Source organism: Notamacropus eugenii, chromosome 2, assembly GCF_028372415.1.
Source record: "Notamacropus eugenii isolate mMacEug1 chromosome 2, mMacEug1.pri_v2, whole genome shotgun sequence".
Classification (NCBI taxonomy): Eukaryota; Metazoa; Chordata; class Mammalia; order Diprotodontia; family Macropodidae; genus Notamacropus; species Notamacropus eugenii.
Genome location: NC_092873.1, coordinates 511,879,275 through 511,903,513, shown reverse-complemented (window position 1 = coordinate 511,903,513; position 24,239 = coordinate 511,879,275). Strand labels below are relative to the sequence as shown.

The 24,239-nt window shown below is 43.5% G+C and overlaps 1 protein-coding gene across 9 annotated transcripts in view; it reads right to left on the bottom strand.

Annotated features, from left to right (window-relative positions):
* OSBPL9 (oxysterol binding protein like 9) overlaps positions 1 to 24,239 on the bottom strand; it is a 143,545-nt gene that overhangs the window by 79,942 nt on the left and 39,364 nt on the right. For 7 of the 9 annotated variants that reach the window (XM_072649431.1, XM_072649432.1, XM_072649433.1 and 4 more), the window contains exon 3: positions 17,763 to 17,841. The exons of the other annotated variants lie outside the window; for them this stretch is intronic. In XM_072649431.1, coding sequence (XP_072505532.1) covers positions 17,763 to 17,841 — 79 coding nt within the window. The remainder of the gene's footprint in view (positions 1 to 17,762; positions 17,842 to 24,239) is intronic. 9 annotated transcript variants of the gene reach the window in all.

The following is a 24,239-nucleotide window of genomic DNA, read 5'->3' as shown; positions in this document are numbered from 1 at the left end:
TCAAGCTGTTGTCCTAGACCTCCTCTCTCATAGTCCAAATGACTTGCTGCCTCTACCTCCTGGCCTTCTACCTCACTTCCCAATCCTTTGCAATCTGACTTCCACCCACCCTACCCCCCCCCCCCCCCACTCAGGACTGCTCTCTCCAAGGTCACCAATGATTTTCTTTATGGCTTAATCCAATAACCTTTTCTTCTGGGTCTTCATCCTTCTTGACTCCTCTGCATGGTGTGATAATGCAGGACACCCCAGCCTTCTCCCAGTTTGCTTGACACAGCTCACACTTAGTTCTCTCCTTACCAGTTAGACCGATACCTTTCAGTCTCCTTTAAAGGTTGGTCACCCAAACCCTACGTCCTGCCCTGACGTCAGCTCTGGCCTGAGCCCTCTCTACTTCTCTTTCTATTCTGCCAGTTATTTCATCAGCTTCCCTGGGTTCAACAACAACTCCATGTGTCTAACTCTCCAAAGCTAGCCCCAACCATTCTCCTAGTCCCACATCCCCAAATGCCTACTTGAATTTCTTCATCTAAAAGTCCCATTGGGGCTTGGCAAATTCAACGTGTCCAAAATTGAACTGGAACTCAAATTCTCTTTTCCTCTACACCTACCCTCCTCTTAACTTGCCAGTTTCTCTCGAGGATGAACCATCATTATTCCAATCACAAAGAATTAATCCTTAATTCCTATCTTCCCCAAAGGTACAATCAGTGGTCGAGTCACTAATGGACTTCCATAACATTTCTCCAGCATATCTTCCCTTCCCCCACTCATAAAGCTATGACTGGTTCAGGTCCTCATCAGCCTCCACAGAGCTGCTTGAACTGATGCTCTTAAAGTCTCTAAATGTAAATTTCTACATTTGGCATTTCAGACTCTTCCCAGTTTAGCTCCAGTTTTTCCAGACTTCCTATTGCTCCATTTGTGCATTCTCTGAAGTGATCTTCTTAACACTTCTGGAACTCAAGTTTTTAATCCCCCACCTCCTTACCTTTGCAGAGGCCACCCCATACACTCCTTCCTCATGTCTGACTCCTAGGACTTCCTAGCTTTCTTTGAGGCTCAGAGTAATGGGGAAAGGATCTTAGGAAGCAGAACCAGGAATAAAGGAATAGAATACAGAAAGCAAAACATGGAAGTATAAGAGCCAAGGTTTTAATAAGTAAGGACCCTTGATGATGAGAGTTTTGCGAATTAAAAAAAAAAAACAACACTGAGTCCTGAATTAAGCCACTATCAGTCCATGATCAGTTTCTGGGAAACAAGATGACATCACTTGACTAAAATTCTAAGAAACTGCTTCTTTCTGCCTTACATACAGTCCACTGATGAACATTTGTTAAACACCTACTCTCTGCCAGGTATTCTGTGAAGATCACCAAGACAAAAATGAAAGTTCCAAACCCTCAAGAAGTTTACATTCTGTCACACAATGACCACTTCCATGTGCTTCTCTTCTCATGTAGGTAAGTATTCCCTTCATGGAATGAACTGTAACCCACCTATGCCTTCTCACCCTGTGTGATTGTCTATGATCTTATTTTATAAAATTTAACTAATCAATATGAAGGAATAACCAAAGAATTATTCTGTGCCACCTCCAGAAGCCTAGATCTTGGTCAGCCCCACTGGTTTTCTATGAACCAGGCCCTAAAGCCACATGTCATTCAGTTCAACAGCTTATTCATCAATCATAGTTATCCAAATACCATGGAGGACAGAAGAAGAAGCTCTTTTTCAACCTACCTATTTGCCTGCCACCTTAGGAAGAAATAGCTACTGACTGGGAGCAAGGTCAGATCTTTACTATATCACCCCCACCCCCCATGCCAAAAATGGCCATTCATTGGAATGACTTCATTGAAAGATTGAAGATGAAAAGGAGCCTACATCATTTCTGAAGAGCTCAAATCATCAGTAAGGGCTGCCTCTGGGGCACCTGGTTCTTCCCTGTGGGACAAAATCAAATTAACCTTTTCCACGTAAGAGCCCTTCATGTACATGAAGACTTCTATCTTAACACACCTGTAAGTCTTCTCCTTCCAGGCTTATGGTATGATCATTTCATATGGCATAATCTTCACTTTACTATCCTAGCCACCATCCTTCTGGACACTCTATGGATAACTGACATCTTTCCTAAAGTGGGGCTCTTCTGACCTTAATTGGTGACCCATTTATTGGTTATGTGTCTGAGAGGAAACTGTGAAGTGGAGGATAACACCAAAATTACACACCTGAGAGACTGGCAGGGCGGTGAGGCCATTAAAGTTAAAAACTGGGGTGGGTTTTTAGAGGAAGAAGAATTCTGTTTCAAAAATGTTGAGCTTGAGATATCTATGGAATATCCAGTTTGAAAAGTCTGCTAGGTAGTTGATGATGCAGGACTGAAGTTCAGGGGAGAGGAAAAGAGGAAAAGAGGGAGAGGAGAGATTGGCCCAGGTATATATAGGTTTGAAAGTCCTCTGGAGAAAGATGCTAATTAAATGCATCAAAGAACAAGAGAACACCAACGGAGAGAATGTGGAGAGAGAAGAGGGCCAATGACAGAGTCTTGGGGTATGCCCAGGGATGGTGGGAGTGAGGTGAGGTAGAAAGGGAGAGTGATAAGGATGATAAGCCAGCAAAGGTATTAGCTCCTTCTATATTCCAGATGCAAAATACTGTTTAGTTAATGCTTGACTGATACGAGGCTTCAACACAAGAACTGGGGATGCTTATCCCTGAAGAGAAGAATCCTGCTAGGGACCGCAAGGGCAAACCTTTCAGAGGCCAGAGGAGCCCTTGGTCAGGTGTGTTGTAGAAAAGATTTCTATGGTCTATTCTGAGATTCCCCACTTCAGATTTTGTGAGAAGACTGTTCTTTCATATTAAGCTTACCAAAAAGACCTGTTTTTCTTATATAATATATAGTCTAGCCACGTCCACCCAATCCTTTAATTCTTAATCTGATCATATTAAGTGAAAAAACAGGAATTTATACTTAGTATTACAGTTTCACTTTTAAAGATTCAGCTCACCGTTCTATTTTGTTAAGATGAACTAATCATTTAAGAAACACTTATTAAGCACCTATAATGATAAGTAACAAAAAAGAACTGGGTTCAAGGGCCACCTTGGGCGGCCTACGTTACCTAGGTTACCATGAACAAATTTCTCAGTGCCCCTCATAGTGCTTCTTAAACGGTGGGTCGAGACCCCATGTGGGGCCATGAACAAGTTGGCAGTAGTAAAAGATTTCTGAACGTGCACTGACCAAAAATTAATTAAAATTCAAGTGCGTCATGAATCCGAGGTGTTCCTGGAGTGGCACCAGACAACTTCACTTTGCAGCACCCTGGGTTCTGAACACAAAGCTCAGGCACTTTGCATGCACTTGCCCGCAGGTCACAAAATGCCAAGAAACGCTGCAGAAAGAAGTGGAAAAAGTAGAAGCCCCGCCCTAGGCAATTCTCTAAGGCTAGACATTACAGAGGAGCTGCCAATCTGCCCACAAGGAAGTTTCCATTGTGGGAGTTTCCTATACCTGATCAAAGTACAAGACTGCTCATGGTACTGGGTGGGGAGGGAGAAGAGCCACTCAGAGAACAAGAAATGGCTCCTGCCTTGGATGAGGGGAGGAGATCACTCTGACTCTCTAGATACTTCCCTTTTGTGAGAAGCACTTTTGAATGAGCCTAGCGTGGCCATCCCCTCTCTCTAAGACTTTATGTGTAGATCTCCCTCTAGCAGAAGGGGATTCCTCACTGAAGAATGAGAAGACTAGTATCAGTCTCTAAAAAGTCTATGTGCTGTGACTGACAGACATGTCATGTGACCGGACATGACAACAACCTGGCCAAACCCCGCAATGACTACGAAATACAAGTGTTGTAAGGATGCCCGCCTCCCATGGCTGTGGCTGCTCCATTGCAGGGCAGGGCCTGGGGGAGCCATGGCGTCAGAGGGGATGTCCTCTGATGTGGGCAATGCTGCTACCCAGTCTGTCCTTATGAGAACATCCATCTTACAACAGAAAGGTTCTGGCTACACTGCAAACCTCAGCATCCACTGGAATTGACACTAATGCGTGACCTTTTTTCAGAAAGAACATTTGAAAGAGGGTTCAGGGCATATTTGGGAAAAATTTTCCTTTTCTATTTTTTGAAGAGGCAAGGGGGGGAAGGCCCTCCTTACCTCACCATTCTGCCCAGGCAACAAAGAAGCAGCCCAGAGAGGCACTGAGAAAGGCACCAAAAAATCTTCAGTAATACAGATAAGGGGCTCCGGGGCAGAAGTGCAGGGCAGAGGCCTTCAGCCCACTTCTCCATCTTTACCCTTACTAAACAGTAATTATTTTTCTTTTACCCAGAAACCCTGAAGGTCTTCTCCTCCCAGTGTGATTTTTTTTTTTTATTAAAAGGACCATTCCTTGAGCAACTACTTAAAGAAGCCTATTTATTCACTGAATGGGTGTATCTCACTCAAAGTGAGAATGTGATAAGACTTAGCCTGAAAGGGCCAGTGTCTCCCACTGCATCCTGGACCATCTGCAGGCATCCTGATGAATATCAGGTCACTGGACCCAGATGGCTCAGGAGGAAAAAGTGAGGTTGGTGACCCTGCACAGCCCTCCCTCAAACAAATCAAAGTCAACTGCATGTCATGTCATGATCTAGAAGTCATAGACCTCTTTGAGAATGGAAGGACAAACAACCTGCCTAAGGCTTTCCTGAGGCCTATCGCTAATTCAAAGCAAAACAGAGAAGGGGTGTATGCACAGCTATCAGGGACAGGACAGTTCAGAGAGCAAATGAAAAGCACAGAATGTCCCCAGCCTCAGAACAACTCAGCAGGAGATGCAAATACTACAAGAGGTAGAGGTTAGGGGGGCAATACTGCCCACACAGGATTCAAAACATTTGCTCTGAGCCAGCTGCAGGTAAGGGCTTGGGAATGTGGGAAGAGAAAAGGACAAGTAAGGTGACAACAGTGCCCTGCATCCCAGGCTTCATCAGGAAGACCAACAAAAACACTGAAAACTGCCTCCTGGCTGGGGCACACTGTCCCATCAAGGTCACAAAATAGTGGTAACTTTTCACCTGGGGAGAAAGAAATGGAACCTGGGAGGGTGGGGAGGAGGCAAGCAAATGACACCTCCCCAAGGATGCCCAGGGGCTTCCCAGAGGCCAGTGGTCCCAAGGGTCAACAGACTTTCCAGACATTCAAAGAAATAAATAAACCCACAGCTACAAACAAGCTTGTTTTTGTCAGACTTGGGCATGGGTCTAATAGGAGTTCACAGTCCCAAAACTCAGGACAGAATTTAAAGTAGCTGATCAGTCTTGCCTTACAAAGGTACAACAAGGAAATGACATTTTAAAAATATGTTTTTGTCATTTATAAGCTCAACTCTGAAATATCAGTCATGGCTATGGTCACAAACACAGATCCAATTGATTGACTGGAGAAGTCTGAAGGCTTTGGTGACATGCTAGAGCTGCCTTTGTTTGCATGAGACAAAGGAAATGAAGCCCTGAATTCCAGCCTGCTTGTCCAGATGCAGTATACACTGTCGTTCTTCACTCCCTTTACAGCCAGGCCACCGACCACCAATGTTCCATTTGGGGCATTCCACTTCCCACCTCCCCAAATGGCAATGTACCTCCCCCTGTCAGGAGCCTTGTGTCCTTCAAAGTTCACCTACTCCGGGAGACTTCTCCCAATCACCCCAGTAGCCAGAACCTTGGTCATACTTGAGATAACCCTGGATTGACTTTACACATCATGTTTTCGGTTTTTTAAATTTTTGTTATTTTTTTTGGAGGAGGGAAGGCAAAGCAGTTGGGATTGAATGACTTGTCCAAGGTCACACAGCTAGTGTGTCAAGTGACTGAGACAAGATTTGAACTCAGGTCCTCCTGGCTCCAGGCCCAGTACTCTACTCACCATGCCACCTAGCTGCCCCTGTCTTCGTTTTTAAGTATACCAACAGATTCCCCTGAAAAGGATATAAATTTCCTAAGGTCTAGGACAACTTGGTTCTTGTCTTTCTATCCCTAAACCCAAAGAAGGAAGGAGGGAGGGAGGGAAGGAAGGAGGGCAGGAAAGAAGGAAGAAAGGGCACAAGCACCTGTCAAGCACCTTCTATATGCCAGGCACTCTGCTAAGTGTTTTACAAGTGTTTCATCTGATCCTCACACACCCTTGCAGGCAGGTGTCCCAATTATTATCTCTATTTTATAACTGAAGAAACTGAGGCAGACAGAGGTAAAGTGACCGCCCCTCAGCTGTCATTTGCTAAAGTCAGTTCATAAGCATCCGTCATGCTCTGATCCTGCCAGATATCATATTACATGGCACAGCAGATAAAAGTGCTAGGCCTCAAATCAGGAAGACATGCATTTGAATCCTGCCTCATGTGCTTTCTACCTGTGACCCTCGGCAAGTCACTTAAACTTTCTGTTTGCCTCACTTTCCTTAGCCGTAAAATGGGGATAATAACAACACCTTCCTCGCAGGGGTGTGGGAAGGAGTGAGTAAGACAACAATTGGAAAGTGCTTCCCACAATGCTCGGTACTTAGTAGGTGCTATGTAAATGTTAGCTGGTAGTAGTAGTAATAGCAGTAGCAGTAGTAGCAGTAGTAGTAGACAACTGCATATAGCTTGGGCATTTTCAATCACTGATTCAGTCAACAAACGTATTAAATACGTTTTGTGTGCTGACAGCAGTACTAAGGGCTGCAGGAGCAACGATAACAAGACTGCCCCTACCCTGAGGGGAAAAAGACTAACATGGGAAATAAAACACACACACATTAATGGCTACAACACAGAACAGAACCTGATACACTGACAGAAGGAGCAAGAGAGAAGCGCTCAAGGAAAACTGGGACAAATACCTGGGATTCTTAAGGAATAAGTGATATCTGAAGAGGAAAGGATTAAAAAACATTTGGCGTGAGGGTTTTTATTTGTTGTCTTGGGCTGGTTTTGGGGGGAGAAGGGGACGTGGAAGGAAAATGTTTAGAAAAGGGGAAGAGAATGAAAAACCCCAAATTAAGAGTCCAATTTGAGTGAAATGTACAGCATGTGAGAGGGAAGAGTTTCAGATGAGGCTGGTAAGCTAAGCTGCTTTGATCTCTGTCTAAAGTTTTGACAACAATATCATTTTAAGAGTTCTAAAAGACCTTAGAAATCAAGACTAAATGGTCATCTAATGACCAAATTCTGTTGCCCAGAGGCAACAAAGTCATGTGGCCAAGGCTGACGTTTATCTTTATAGTTGCATAATAACTGTTATAATCAAGGAAACTTAAACACTGAGCTAATAACTATGGCATTTGTTGTCTAGTTGCCTATTAATAATGGTTACCTGTACAATTTAAAAAATTTATTTCAGGTTAGTTTATTTTCAATTAGCAAGGATTTATTTTCTCTCCCTTCTATCTCCCCTCCATTGGAAAGAAAGGAAAAGAAAAACAAAACCCTTGTTCTAAAAAACTGCATACAGTCAAGCAAAACAAACTTCCAGATTGGCCATATCCAAAAACGTGTGCGTTGTAGACCCCTTGTCCGGCAGGAGCTCTCTGGACTGTGGCCGGTCACTGAATCCTGGAGCCTTCCAAAGCTGTTTATCCTTACAGTGCTGTTGCTGTAAACTCTGTACTCTTGTGCTCCTTCCATAAGTTTACACAAGTTTTCCTAGGTTTCTCTCAGACCATCCCCTTCATCATCTCTCACAAAAAAATAGGTCCATTCATAGCCTGTAACTTGTCCAGTCACACCTAGTACTCTTCAGTTTCCAGGCTTTTAACAGCACAAAGCTTCGAAGTATTTTTGTACATACAAGTCCTTCTCTGAACAATCTGGGGTAGAGGCCTAGTAGCAGGTATGGCTAGGTCAAAGAACTAGTGACTTCGGTAGCCTGCTTCCAAATTGCTTTCCAGAATGGCACTGACTCTGTAGTCAAGATGACTTGAGTCAAACCCCACCTCAGACACAAGCTGTGTGACTCTGGGCAAGTCACTTAACTCCCATCTGCCTCAGTTTCCTCATCTGTAAAATGGGAACAAGGTTGATGTAAAATGGGAACAAGAGTAAGATGAGATATTTGTAAAATGTTTGGCAAACCTTAAAACACTCTACAGATGCTAGCTATTATGCCTTATGTGGTTACTGACAGCTTGGAAGTCTTCCTGTGAAAATGTCCAGTTCATATCCTTTGACCAGTTAGCAGCTGGAAAACGACTCTTATTCTGATTCATTTGTAGACTCTTAGGACATAGGGTGGATTCCCATAAAAATGTCAGCACTGGGCTCTCATCATTTCTGACCTGCTACTCGACTGAAATCAAACCAGCTAGACTGTGAACAAATATTTACAAGGCAAGTTCTTCTAAAAAACTTCTGCTTTTCTCTCTGAAGCAATACTGGGCTCCTTCTGATCACAGAGTAAACAAGGTGTTGGGCAACTGCCAGTCAAAGTATTCTACTGAAATGAAATTTAAACAGGTTTGGTCCAGTGCAATTCACTGCATTCGCACAATACTAAATCAAACTGTTCACATTCAGTAAAATTCTCCCCAATTACATGCGCAGTTATTCAGATAAACCATTTCTGAGGAAATAATAATAGCTACCATTCACATAGCACTTTAAGGTTTGCAAAACACATCACAAGTAATATCTTATTTCATCCTCAAAACAATCCTGGGAGGGAAGTACTATTAATATTCCCATTTTACAGGTAAGGAAATTAAGCCTGACAGAGGTCCACACAGGGTCATACAGCTAGTAAGTGTCTGAGGCAGGATTTGAGAACCCAGGGCTTCCTTGTCTCTAGGCCCAGCTCATCTGGGCTGCTCCACCTAAATGCAGTACACCTAGCAATGATTACCCCTAACTCCCTGGGAAAAGTAGAGGGCAGGTGCCCACACCTTCTGAGGAAGGAGTTACTGAATCAGCTTGGACGAGTGCAATGAACACTGAGTTGGCCCCAGTTTGGAACCAATTCTGGGAAATCCAGTGACCGTGTGGCCTTGGCAGAGCCTTTCACTTGGGGGCCTCATTTCTTCGTCTGTATCTCATGTTTCTCCTCAGGTGATTGTTGGGGAAACCCTTTCTAAATCTCAAAGTTCTGTGAAAACAAGAGTTTTTAAAGGAGGCCAATAGTATCCCTTGGGGTGACAGAGCAGGAGGTTTCAGAAACTGATGTAGCAGGGAGAGGGGACATAACGGGGCCAACAGGAAAATCCTTTACTAAATCAGAAAGGCTGAGAGGAAAAGAGGAAGCCATTGAAAATCATAAGATTAAGGAATCATAGTTATAAAATAGAGCAAGATCTTATGGAATATCAAATCCAATCCTCTCACTTTACACCTAAGGAAACTGAGACTCAGTGGGGTTAAGTGACTTGCCTATAGTCAAATATTTACATACTAAGCCAGACTACATGCCAGAAAGTCTCCCAGCGGAGGATCAAAGACAAAAGTGAAACATCCCTACCACTCCAGGAACTCTCTTCTAACAGGGAAGGGAACAAGTGTGTGTATATGTAGAACATGGTACCTGAGATGAATGGCGGAGGGCTGGAAATCCTGCCCTGGTTATCCCACTGTAAGCCTAAACCTGGACTTGAGGCCAGACTTGAGTCTCCATCTGCTCTTGTGATCAGAACCGAGAAGCTAATGTTTGCTTCTGAACTAGTTCCTGGCTACTTATGCAGATGGGGTCCAGTACAGCCCAACATCTCCTCCTCAGCCCATCCCGGATGTGTGACCTGTTCCTGCACACTGTGCTAGTTCAGAGATGCCTCAGGATCTCTTCTTGCCCCAGTGCTTCCTATTGGGTCCCCCATCTCAGCCCTCTTTCAGACTTTGGGCCCTGGAATGCATCTCACCTGACATGCTCCTGGCCAGTGCCCCCAGAACTCTCTGTCTCCCTAAGCCAACCTTGGCCAGAAAAATGGCTCAATGGGACTTCCTCTGGGATTCCTGATCAGAATTGGTCTGGTGCTTTTTCTAGATCTTTGTGACAGAAGTTTAGGGGGGCCTCAACTCTGGACACTTTTTCTGGCTATCCACATGCCTGGAATGCTCTCTTCTGCTCTGACTACTGACCTCCTTGGCTTCCTTTGAGTCCCAATTAAAATCTCACCTTCTGCAGGAAGCCGCCTCCAACCCCTCTTAATTCAAGTGCTTTTCCTTGGCTAGTTATTCCCTATTTATCCTATATATAGCTTGCTTTGTGTATATGTGTTTGCACGTTCTTTCCCCATTACATTTATTCCTTGAGGGAAGGGATTGTCTTTTGCCTTTCTTTGTATATCCAGCACTTAGCACAGTGCCTAGTATACAGGAGGTTGCTTAATAAACACTAATCGACTGACTTACAAATTCACAGCTACAAGTTTCAGAGGTATTAAGTTATTATATGTAACCCAAAATAGAAGCAATATTCTGTAATAACTTATGGATGATAAATTGCATTTCCCCAAGACCTGTAAACATCTTTTCCCCTAGACCTGTAAACATCTTCCACACTTGTCAGGAATGTCTTTAAGGCAAAATGCTCTTTTCAAACAATATGCATTTATTATGCACCTATGATGTGTCAAGTGCTGTGCTAAGTGATGGGGTACTAAACAATGAATGAAACATCTTTGATGATGGACAAATTAACGGACATACAACTAAAGCAAATTACTTTAGAACAATGGAAAAAAGGGGTTACAATTTTCTTCTTACATTTTTTTTAAAAGGAAGGATCAGCACAAGTCCTGCAAACCACCTCCACACATATGCCGAAATGGCAAAATGCTTTAGGTGTTATATTTGAAAACTCAAATATCTTTTCATTTCTATTGAATATATCATGAATTACTTCTAAATGATCCCAGGGCCTCACACACACCTCACACTCACCAAATGCTAGGCCTACATGACGAGGGCTGGGCCCGGCTCCAGACATTTGATTCTAAAGGCAAAGTCAAGCCCCTGAACATCACACAGCAAAGAAATGACACAAGACATAAGACCAACACATAGTAGGTGCTTAGGGAATTGTCTGTTGGAGTGGAAAGGATGAATGCAGTGTTGGATGAACCCTCCTCTTTGTTAACCACACCTCTGCTCATCAAGCTTCAGTGACTTCCTTAAGCTAAAATCCATATTCTTCCAATATCTAAAACCCTTTACAACCTGGCTCCATCCTCTCTTTTTTTCTGTGCTAATTCTACCTCTCTCCCTTTCTCCACTCCAGGTTGTTTTTCATATATAATATGCCTGCTCTCACCACTGGCTACATGCTACCTCTTGCCCCTTCAAGAGGCTGTGCTATTTCCATTAAATGAATACATGATTAGTTTGTATTTGCCATGTATCTGCTTTATCTAGGATCAAGTCCCATCTTCTAATAGAACATCAGCTACTCAAAGGCAGGAGCTGTTTCCCTTTTGTCCTTGTGACCCTCAGCCCCAGGAAAGTGCCTGGCACACAGCAGGTGCTTAATGAATGCTTGCTGATTGTTTGGTGCCATATGTGGTAGCTTGTGGGGGAGAGGCATTGGAGGCAAGGTATCCAGTTGGGTGACTCTTCAGTTAATCAGTCCACAAACAATTTATTCAATGCCTATCATGTGCTAGATGCTGTGGACACAAAGACCAAAAGGAGAGACAGACAGCCCCTACTCTCAAAAAGTTTCATCTACAAGGGGGGGACAACATATACACCTGGAGATACATACAAAAGAGATACAAGATGGTTGTGGTGCGCAGTACTGGCAGGCGCCAAAATCAGGAAACGTCTTGTGGAAAGTAAAGCTCCGCTGAGCCCTGAAGGAAGCTGGGGCTTCTATGAGATAAAGGTGAGAAAGGGGCATTCCAGGCACGGGGGAAGGATAAAAGCAGAGAGAAGACCGGTGAGTGCTGTGGATTAGTAAAAAGGACCAGTAATGAGGCTGGGAAGGGAGGTGTTTATAGTTGATCTTAAAGAAAATATAGAGAAAATATAGAGATCTTAAAGAAAATAAAGAAAAAATAGAGAACCACTGGAATTGATTAAGAAGGGGAGTGAGCGGGCAAGACCTGTGCTTGATGAAGACCACTGGTGGCTGTGTGGAGGAGGGACTCATGGAAGCAGGAAGGCCAATTAAGGAGGTTACTGAAATAACCAAGGTGTGAGATAATAATGCCTGAGCCACTACAGTAGGAGTGGGGAAGGAAGGGACCAATCAGGCAGATTTTGAAGAGAAAATGACAGCATTTGGACCCAAGAGAGAAAGGAAAAGACAGAATCTACCCAAGTAGTCTTCCTAATCCATGGCTCTCCTATGCTATTCCTTTATTGGAAGAAAACAAAACAAAAAAACACCTTAGTAGCTCCCCATGCCTGCTAAATAAAGTCGAAACTGATCCCAGTATCCAAGGCCCTCCATTTCTCTATCCCTCCAGCAAAACTAGATTATTCTCCTCCCAATTCTTCTTCTGGTCTATGTCATCTTCATGGCCTTCACTCACGCCATACCCCATGACTGAAATGGAAATCCCTGGCCTCCAAATCCCTCTCAGAAGTCCTGCATTCAAGGCCCAGCTCAGGCGCTGCTTCTTTCATCAGTCCTTTCCTGGTCTCACACAGCATTATACCTAGACAATTCCTTCTCACTTAGTTCCCATCACCTCGTAGCAGTTACTTGTGTCCATTTCTTTCCTATCAGATTACAAGCGTCACAGAAACAAGCTCTGTGTTCTGCACTTTTTTGTGTTTCCCAGCACCTAGAACAGCATCCCCAAGAGCCAAGTGTTTGATAAATCTGTTGGATGAAAAAATAAATCTATGAATAAGTGAAAGAATGCTAGTATCCCTGCCTAAAGTGAGGAAAGGGAGTTCAGTTAGAGGAACCAGAAAAGGTGGCAAATGATGACTGTAGTTTGGGATGTGCAGGGTGTGATGGGATGTCAACATACTCAACTACAGATGTCACACAGAAGTCAAAAATGGAACTTGATAAGAAGCGAGGGACTTGAAAGACTGAATCAATGAAGTAGTCATACAAATGTGAGGTCATTTTATGTTGTTGTTCAGTCATTTCAGTCATGTCAGACTTTGTGACCCCATTTGGAGTTTTCTTAGCAAAGATACTGGAGTGGTTTTCCATTTTCTTCTCTAGCTCATTTTACAGATGAGCTAACTGAGGCCAAGAGGGTGAAGTGAGTTGACCAGAGTCTACAGAGCTAGTGTCTGAAGCTGAATTTGAACTCAGGCCTATGCACTACGGTGCCACCTAACAGCCTCCAGAGAGTCATCTACAAAGAGGTCAAAGTTAAAATCCAGGAAACAGGATCAATTTATTCACAAAGGGAAAGAGATTTAGAGCTAAGCACAGTTAAAAGGCATAGTAGAGGGACAGGAAGAAGATAAATCAGCATAAGAGGGAAAGGGAGCCATTACATGATGCAGCATTTGAAGATGGACAGGTTGGCCAACAATTTCAAATGCCACAGATGGATTTAGGCAAAAGAGGAAAAAAGGGAAAGAGGGAAAGGTGAGAGGGGAAGAGCACAGGAATTTTTAAAAAAGCAAGCATATGTGCGGATGTGTCAGAAAACAGAGACAACAAACAGGTCTCCCAAACTCATGTGCAACAATGAGTAGTAAAAAGAAGGATAAAACAAAGCCTTGCATTTAAGGCAAACTGAACACAAAATATCTGTAAATCAAAACACTGGATTTTTCAAAACCCTCTTCTACTCTTTCCACAGCAAGGTTAGAACAGAGGCAGCTCCCAAGGACAGCCAACAGAGCCTTATAAAGGGAGAAAACACAAGCCAGGATTCCTGCTACTTTAGGTAAAATGTTAAAGGCACCTAGCAATGCTTTGTGAATCTACATGGTAAAAGATCTTTACCCCTAAATGTCAAGAGAGAAAGACTTTATTAAAATCAAAGCAGCTTGTGAATTCTTCCTGAGGGTAGTAGAGACATCTCTGCATTCCTGGAACACACTGGCCTTTCTGGGGACTTCAGTCTTTGCTAGAAAGCTAGAAAGAACCCCAGAGGTCAGTTCCAGTCCGACCCTCTGTCTCACCATCCCGTCTAACCAAAGTGGCCTTCTAGTTAATTCCTCCTCCATGCTATCCCATCTCTCACCTCCACACCATCCCATCTCTCACCTCCACACCTTTGCATACCTCTGCCTGGACTGTACATTGAGACATCATCTCACAACAAAAAAGGATGAGCTACAATAATGATTTCTGCCCTTTAAGAAGTCATACCTCACCTTCACTAACCCTATCCACCTATTTGCATTTTTTCTACTCATTTCAAATATCTGAAGAACTGGCCCACAAAAGGGACAGCCTTACTCTGCTTGGCAGGGGAGCAAGTTTTGGCTCCATTCTGTGCAAGGAAAATGGAAAAGAGAAGGAGAGGAAAGGAAAGCTTCCGAAAGTGTGGCAAGCTGCCTTCAGGAATGGAAGGCTCCTGTGGACAAGGCACCTTGGGGTTACACCTAAATGGTTGCGTGCTACTTACTGGGTCTTGAGAAGACTCTCCAGCAATTTTGAGGGATTACACTATATACCACTGAGATCCTGTGATTCTATAGTATGACTTTACTGAGGACAGCCTGTGCAATACAAAGTTAGTCACTCCACCTCTGTGGACTTAAATTGCTCCTCAGTAAAACGAGAAGGTAGCACTAGATGATCTCACCTCTAATAGCCCATCCTTCCCACTCTGACCCAAGATCTCTATGATCCTCAGGTTCTGACCGGAAATCCAAGCCCTCTGAAAACTTTAAGCACTTAAATGTGCCAGAGAATGGTTACTTCAGTTTTAGTCTTTCAGGGAAATCCGTAGATCTTGGATACTGGCACCCAAAGAGCTACAAAGCATTTGCCTTGTGTGGAGGTCATACAAGTACTCCTGCCCACCTGAATGGAGAATCTGCAGTTACAAACAGGCTGGACCTTGTTCAAGGTCACACAGTAAAGAGAGGAACTAGGACATAAAGTCGAGTTCTTCTAAAAATTCAAAGGCCCAATGCTTCTTCTACCTGTCACAACCATCTGTTTCATGTCACTCTCCATGAGTATGACAACCACGCATACAAATAAAAGGTCAAGTGGGAAGGTCAGACCTTCAGTGTAATCCATCTACTCCAGCTCCCTGATTTAGGGAAGGGAACGTGGAAGACAAAAAGGGAAAAAATGACTTGCCCATGGTCACACAGGGCAAGCACTGCTTCTACTACACATTTGTTAGTGACTAATTAATTATTAAGAGGAATAGTCAGTGTTTTGGTCTGCACCTGTGACTTCATGACTAGAGGGAGCCATCTCCTCTGCCATAGCCCACTGGCTATGTGGTACAACTCAGAGTCTTAGCTAACACGGGGAGAGAACCTCCTTGGTTACCCAGTCAAGGCTTGGCTCCCGGGGCGCTCTCAGTCCACCACTCTACAGCATCTCTCTGGCAGGAAAACTGATGAAAGTGACTACGGGCCTCACCAGAACACCCAGCCTGACTATGAGTTGGACATTTACCCATTGGCAGTTTTCGCTTCTTTTTAAATACCCTGGCCCAGGGTTCTAGAGCAAACATCCAGCACCTTTCTTTTCCTGATGATACTTCAGCTCTGATATGGTTGGATGTCTAAGAGGTGTTAAAAGTGAGCAAAGGAGGCCTAGAGAGATGAAAAGACTCAAGGCCACAGCCATCACAGGCCTAAGTCAAAACACAAAATTCAGGTCTTTTCACTCAAAGATCAGGATAGTTTCTACCACACCATAACACTTCTTGTTCAAAAAGACAAGGATAGGACATTTAATAATATGAGGCTCATTCACTTACACACAAATTTAGCACCACTGGAGTAAAGAGGAAAGAGTCCTAGCTCCAGAGTCAGAGGACCTAGGTTTGAATGCCACCCCTGGGCCTCTGTTTCCCCATCCATAAGGCCAGGGATTGCACCATATGATCTCTGTAAAGTCTTCCAGCTGTGATCTTTTGACTCAACACCATATTACAAACCAAAAATGAAAAATGTGTTGGGCATCTCACAACTTTTTTTCTTCAAATATATAAGGATTTCTGCTTAGATACAAGTATCATCCTTAATGAGAAAATATCTGCCACTAATAAGAAAGAAATCTCGACTGCCCTCACACCTCTGCAGTCTACAGCTGTGTACACTGCTTATGATATAATCATGACCATATATAATCATCAGGGACAAAATTTCAACTAGACATCCCCGCCTCGTTAGGGATGAAGTGAGATGGGTGGACCTCTGGAGCCTGATAAATCCCTAAGCCTGTATCGATCCTTAGCCATCATTCCATCTGAGGCTGTTCTTTCACCCAGAAGCCATTGGAATGGGGCCAAGGAGTAAAGGGGGGAAGATGGGGTAGGAAAAACGCCTTCTACCTAAACCCAAAGGTGTAACCATTGGCCTTTCCTCCAGAGGGCTGGTTCTCCTGACACAATCCTACAACACAGCAGATGAGAGCTGCAGAAGGGGTGTTGCCTTAGTAACTGCAGAGGAACCGATTCCACACTGCAGTCAGACAGTCCTCACCTGCACCTACACCTGCACTCAAGACCCACTGAAGTATCCAACTTAAATCAGCTGAAGTCTTCTTGTAGAGAAATGCTCAGCACATGTATTCAACATTTATTCTTAAAAAATCAAGAACTGGCTCTTTCACAGAAGACCTGATAGAGGAAAACAAACGAGGGGTAGAAGACACAGGGCTCAATATGACAGAGACATAACTATGGCTACAACTTGTAGCCTTATTATTCAAATAATCCCTGACCCAAGACTATGCCTGGCCCAGGATCTTAATGAAGGAGTCCTTCAGAGAACACAACAGACACTGGGACACTCCCATTCAATCTGAACCAACTAGGAGAGCTCACACCTATGCAATCACCACAATTTTTTCACAATAAAAAAGAAGACTGGAGTAATTACCCTGAAGACAACCTCAGGGGAACTGATTCTTTCAGAAATCATGCATTTAACCAAACAACCCCCACCCTCAGACTGAGAAGCTGCTCCTGGGTCTGTTAAGAGTGGAGGGATGCTATCCTGACAGGCAAAGCACCACTCCAACAGAAGCCCGAAGCTAGCAGGGTGGGGGGCGCATCCCCAATGCTCATAGCAACATGAAATGAGAATGCTCATCCAGGACCTTACCCTTTCTACCGGTGAGCCAAAGCATGCAATGCCGGAACATAGCAGGGGCAGAGGGCATTGGCGTAAGGAAAGAGGACAAAGACAGGAGCAGAGAAATGACGGCTGGCAGACAAGACACAGAAATGGAGATGAAATGAATGCAAGCTTGTAGTCCTTGAAGCAGATCACCACCTTGGAGTCAGACGTGGCCTCCCCCCAACACAACTATGCCTCAAGTTTGACTGCACACGAACTGCAGAAGCACAATCCTCTCCTGGATAAGAGATCAACAGCAGCAGCAGCTCATCGTTCTTCCCCTTGACTGATTTTATCCTTTAAATTTTTAATTGCCCACTGCTGCCTTTAAAGCTACAGTCTTTTCCGCCACATCCGTATGCTGCCATGGTAGAGGAGCAGCCTACCCTGCAGCAGCAGCAACCCCTCCTCAGCCAGCAGGATCCCCCCCCACCCTGGGCTCATCGCTCATGTAGTATCTGTGGCAGAAACATTCCAGGCGCTCAGCCAGCATCCCCCTCCACCCCCAGAAGATCCCTGCAGATGGGACCATAAAAAGAAAGAATCTCTTCTTTCAGCTCACCCTGGAAATGGAAGGTTTTCTGATCAACAGTTATTGTGAAGGTGCTGTCGTCCTCATCGTCTATACCAATCACAGCTCCCTGTGAAACAAAGAGCAAAATCCTGATAAGGCAGGCAGTGACATCAGCAACATCCCCAGCCACGACACCCCAGGAATGCTAAACGGCAGGGACGAGACAGGGAGCCAGCAGGATCCTCTCTGCGCAGAGGAAGCTGAGCCCCTGGCTTTGTTTCAAGGATCAGAGCTACTCTCCAGATAAAACAAGGAGAACAGAGGGTTAAAGAGGGGAGGGGATACAACAGAAACATGTGAGATCTCCAGTCTTCTTGGTCAAAATACTTGTAACTTACTGGAAGACAACAGAGACTTCTGGGGAAAGGTGGAGGGGGAGCAAGAAAGGAGGCCCCATGGGAAAGGTTCCCAGCAAAGGCAGTAAGGGAGTGAGGCTGACAGGGCTAGCAAAAGCAATGCCACAAAACAAAATAAACGCTGTCCTAATACAACCCATCAGCTGCTGGGATAACAGATCAGCCAAACAGCATGTTTTTCAAAAAAGGAAAAAGAAATGCGGTGTAGTTGAGATGTTTTCATCCTTCCCCAGGGGAGTGGTAGGGAGACCAAAGATAGAAAGGGCTTCGAGGGCCGAGGGGGCAGGGAGGCTGAGGTAGCTAAACTGCAGTCACAAGAGAAGGCCTTTGGCCCCTTGGCTGCCCACACCCTGAGGGCTCAGGGGAGCACATACTACACTTCCTCTCTGGGGTCTACCTATCATATGTACAAACAACAGACTCAGATGCCACTTTTAATAGTCTGCTGCCTGAGTAGAGGTAAGTGGGCTGGAGAAGGTCATTTTCATGAGTCCTGGGGGTCATGTATCTCCAAGGCCACAGCACCTTGTCAGTGGCAGAATAAGAGCATGTAGTCACTTAACTCATGTCTAGTCTAGTATTTCTACCCCATCACCATATCGAGCACAGCTCCCACTGGTTTCATCAGCAAATCCATGATGGCAAATGCCCAGATTTAGCAAATGCATCCAACCCTCCTCTGTCTCCTCAGCTCCAGCCAGCCACAGAACTGCCTGCAGAGCACTTCTTAAACTAGGGGTCGTGCCAACCCGTAGTTTAAGCAGCTCTGAAGGGATCACAAGTGGAAAAAATTGAAAAAGCCCTGGCCTACAGTACATCAAACTCCACACATTGAAAACAGCTTATTTTCTTCCCTTAAACTCATTGTCCACCTTCCGATCTGCCCTATTTACATCCTCGCAGTCACTCAGTTTGGCAGCGTCAGTGTGGTCCTACACTCACCCTCTACATCTGGCTCACAGCTAAATGTCTTGTTTCTATCTTTACATCTCTCTTACATGATTCCCTAACATCACCACATTCACCACAGTTCAGCCAAACTGGTGGTCTTCTTGCTATGACATTTTCTACCTCAGTAATTTTGCACTGGCTATCCCCAATACCTAGGACATACTCCCTTCCCAGTCTGCTTCTTACAAGTCCTAGCATTCTATACCACAAAGCAGTAATCATCAAAACAATCTGGTTCTGACTGAGAAACAGAGTGGCAGATCAGTGGAGCAGACTGCTGCACAATACACAGAAGTAAACAAAGTAATCTAGTGTTTGAGAAACCCAAAGATCCAAGCTTTTGAGACAAGAATTCACCATCTGACAAAAACTACTGGGGAAACTGGAAAGCAGTTTGGGACTAGTTTGTGCTTTGGCACAAACTAGGTATGGATCAACATCTGATACCATATAGGAAGATAAGATCAAAATGGGCACATGATTTAGACATAAGGGTGATATCATAAGCAAATTGGAGAAGCATAGAAAATGTTACTTATCAGATCTATGGCTAAGAGGAGAATTTAAGACTAAACAAGAAACAGGATCACAGGAAGTAAAAGGGATAATTTGCATTGTACCCAAAATAAAAAGTTTTTGCACAAACAAAACTAATGCAGCCAAGATTAGAAGGAAAACAGGAAACTGGGAGAGAAAAATTTATATAGAGAACTGAGTCAAATTTACAAAAATACAAGCCATTCCTCAATTGATAAACGGTCAAAGTACATGAACAGGCAGTTTTTCAATGAAGAAATCAAAGGTATTTTTTCAATATGAAAAATGCATATCTAATTATTACTGATTAGAGAAATACAAATTAAAACTCAGACTACCAGCTCACATCTATCAGACTGAGGAATATGACAGAAAAGGAAAATGACAAATGTTGGCGCAGATGTGGAAAAATTGAGACACTAATGCACTATTGGTGTAGTTGTGAAATGATCCAACCATTCTGGAGAACAATTTGGAATTTTGCCCAAAGGGCTATAAAATTGTGCATATCCTTTGATTCAACAATAGTACTACTAAGACTATATCCCAAAGAGATTAAAGGGGGAAAACAGGCCAATCTGTACAAAAATATTTATAGCAACTCTTTGTGGTGGCAAAGAATTAGAAATTGAAAGGATCCCCATCAACTGAGGAATGGCTGAACAAGCTGTGGTATATTACCATGATGGAATACTATTGTGCTATAAGAAATGACAATCAGGATAATTTTAGAAAAACCTGGGAAGACTTAAAAGAACTAATGCAAAGTGAACTTAGCAGAACCAGAAGAACACTGTATACACAGTAACAGCAATACTGTACTATGAATGACTTAGTCATTCTGATCAATACAGTGATTCAACACAATTTCAAAGGACTTTAGGTGAAAAATGATATCTACTTTCAGAGAGAACTGATGGAGTCTGAGTGTGGACTGAAGCATATTTTTTTTCACTTTATTTTTCCTGCCATTTTTTTTTTTTTGCAACATAGCTAATATGGAAATATATTTCTGCACATATAATTTTAAACGTATAATTCATATCACAATTCTTGCCTTCTCAATGGATGTGCAAAGTATGGGAGGGATAAAGAGGATTCAGAACTCAAAAAAAAATTTTTTAAACAATGTTTAAAATAATAAATTGAAAAGAAAATGAAAAGAATACCTAGCTTCCTTCAAATTTCAGCTCAAGTACCACCTTCTACACAAAGGGATGTGACTGGTTATTTGGCCAAAGAGAGCAGAAACATGAGTGGAAGCTGCAAATAGGCAAATAAAGGCCTGATGTCAGAAAAAAAAAGAATGAGACCACCTAAAGTCCTAGGTTTCACCCCTCCTTGGAGGTCCAAGCACAGGTTAGATAACCTGCTGTCACACAAGTAATGAGGATTCATTCCATACCTGGGTTGGAATAGCTGGCCACTGAAGCCCATTCCAACTCTCACACCTAGTGGTTCTGTACTGGCTACAATGATATCACAAAGTTCATCAAATACAGCATTCTTGTCCATGACTTAGGGATACACTTTGAAAACTCCAATATTCAACCAGTCATCAACTGGCAATCTGAGTGCCACTATTAACTAACGGCAGATGTCAACTACAGAACTTCAAACTTTTTAAGGCCTCTTTCACACTTAAAAATAGCCCCTGTTAATACCAGCCAAGCAAGAGTTGTCACTGAGAGGGGAGGCAAAAAACTGCAAGAGTGAAGACAAACAGTATTTTTCAAAAAGAAAACTGGATTAGAACGAGCGGTGCTTCAGAAAAACAAGGCAAAGAGAAGGACAAGAAGAGTAAAACTGATTAATCAAGTTTAAGGAGAGGCAGTGATTCTGCCTTCACTCAAAAAAGTAATTATAAATAGCATCTCGGTCCCTTCCTTACTTAAAAAAATAAGCCCAGACTAGATGCTAAATTAATTTTACCAATCACTCATCCAAACTAGAGTCTCCCTAGGTTAAAACACAGAGCTATACAACAGAAACATTTTATAAGTTCTTTAGGAATGACAAGTCAATCATAGTCAACTAATAAGCATTTATTAGGCACCTACTGCATGCCAAGCACTGGGGATACAAAGACAAAATCAAAAACAACCCTTTCCCGAATTTACTGAATGGCCAGTTGAGTTGAGTAGAATTGCTGAGTGGAAATTGGACTGGATTAGGGACTGCTGCCTAGAGCACTGAGGTTAAGTGACTTGCCCAGAGTCACACACAAGGTCACACGTGTATCAAAGAGAGAACGTGAAGCATGGTCTCTACTATGCTGAGCTGACGAGATAGACGATAATCCAACCTACAGACACAGAGAAGATTACTAAGAAAAAGAGAGAGGAAGAGCCTTGAAGTGCCTGCACATGTGGGAGTGACATGGATGACAATCCAGAAATAGCAATGAAAACAAGAGTGCTAACATTCAATTAAACTTCTTGGTTTGCAAAAGGCTTTCCACATTCTTTCTCATTTGATCCTCACAACAACCCTGTGAGTCAGGCAATGACATCTACAAAATACCAAATGACCTCAAACACAAAGGGAAGATCTTCTACGAGAGGTTTTCAGAAAGTCAAGCAGGAGGATCCAACAGGATTCGAGGTGAACAGGCTGCAATGTTTGTGTGTGAGCAGAGAGAACATCCAAACTGATAGGCACACAGCCATCTGAAGAACTGCTGCTCTGAGGATGTCCACCTGGTCATTTCACACTAAAGCATCAAACTTTGTGATCCATCAGCGCTCAGCAGGGCGCTGATCTAGGATTATTTTAGCCAATCTTCTGTGGTCTCTCTAGTTTTCCTGATTTCTGATAACCAGAGGTACATCACATTTGCCAGATGTTTATCTAATCAATCTACTAGCATTTCTTTAATTAATGTGTTACTGTTATGTCAAACAGGGCACGGACAGGCAATGAGAAGACAAAGACAAAAACAAGATGGTCCCTGGCCTCCAGAAGCTTACAGCATACCAAGGGGAACAGACATATTCACAGAAAATACAGGGTATCTACAAAATAAATGCAAAATTATGGGGAAATCAGGAAAGCCCCAATGTAGGAGATGGCTCTTGAGCTGAACCTTGAAGAACAAATACTGAGCTCCAAGCGGAGAAGAGAAATGCAAACATTTCATGCTCAGAGGGCGGCCCCTGCCAAATCAAAGAATGAGGAGACAGAATATACCATACAAGGCAAAAAGAAAACAGATACATTCAGCTCAAATGGTTTGTAAAGAGGAATATAACATGAGATCAATCTAGAAAAATAGTCTGGAGATAGAAGCCAAAGGAATTTTTTAGCAGAGAACTAAAACAGCCAGACCCATACTTGGCTACTGTGTGAAGGACAAAAGGGGCAAGGAGCCTGGATGCAAAGGAAACCAAACAGGAGTGCTGCAACAGTTCAAGGAAGAGGCCTGGATGAGGCAGCTGGGCCACACCCCACAGAGGAGAGAGAGCTGGGCCTGCAGTCAGGAAGACTGGAGTTCACATTCAGCCTCAGACACTTACTAAGGGTGTGACTCTGGGCAAGTCACTTAATCTGTGTGCCTCAGTTTCCTCAACTGTAAAATGGGAATAATAAAGATTAAGGAAGATCATATTTGTAAAGTGCTTTGTGCTGTGCTGGGCATGTAATAAGCACTCTTTTGTTGACCCCATGTGGGTTTTCTTAGCAGAGATACTGGAGTGGTTTGCCATTTCCTTCTCCAGCTCACTGTACAGATGAGGAAATTGAGGAAACAGGGTTAAACTGACCTGCCCAGGGTCACACAGGTAGTGTCTCAGGCCAAATTCAAACTCAGGAAGATGAGTCTTCTTGACCCCAGACCCAGCTCTCTATCCACTGCACCACCTTGCTGCCCCAGGAGGCACCCTACCGATGCTCATTCTCTCCCTAGGGCACTGGCCATGCCTGGGAAAAAACACACTGGATGTGAAAAATGTTGGGGCCATAGAAATGACTAAGTCAAGCCCATGACTGGCCATGGAAGACAACAAAATCACCAGACGTTATGGGGGGACAGGAATTGCTCAGTTTTAGTCAGAGTTTGCACCCATAGCATATCTGACAAAAGGGAGAATCCACATTTTCTCAGACTTGTCTGGGGAAAAACACAAAGGAGTAAAACACAATGGGCTGCAATCCATCAATTCACCTAACTTTATCTTTTGAACAGATCTGAGTACTTCCTTTCAGGAAGAGCCCAGCACTTCCGTCTGCCTGAATAACCTACAGGTGCTGATTTCTGAATAAGGAAGTAGAAAAGGGGAAAAACCTAGGTCCTAATTCATTAATTAGTTATTAAATATGAAAGAGAAGTAATCATTTCTCTCAGAATCCCATCTCAAACCCTTACTGGACCCTAAGCAAGTCCCTTTACCCCTTTGCTTCTCTGACTCCTCATCTGTCAAGCAAGGTCCCTGTCAGCTTTCATGATCTCCAAAAGGACTGACTCCCTCAAGTCAGAAGACCTGCCTTCCAATAGTGTTCACACTCTTACTGGCTGTGTGATCCTGGCCAAACCCCTGAGCCTCTATCTGGCTGCCCAAGGCCTCTCTCCTCAATTCCAGAGCTTTGTTTCCAACTGTCCAGATGTCTCCACCTACGTATTTAT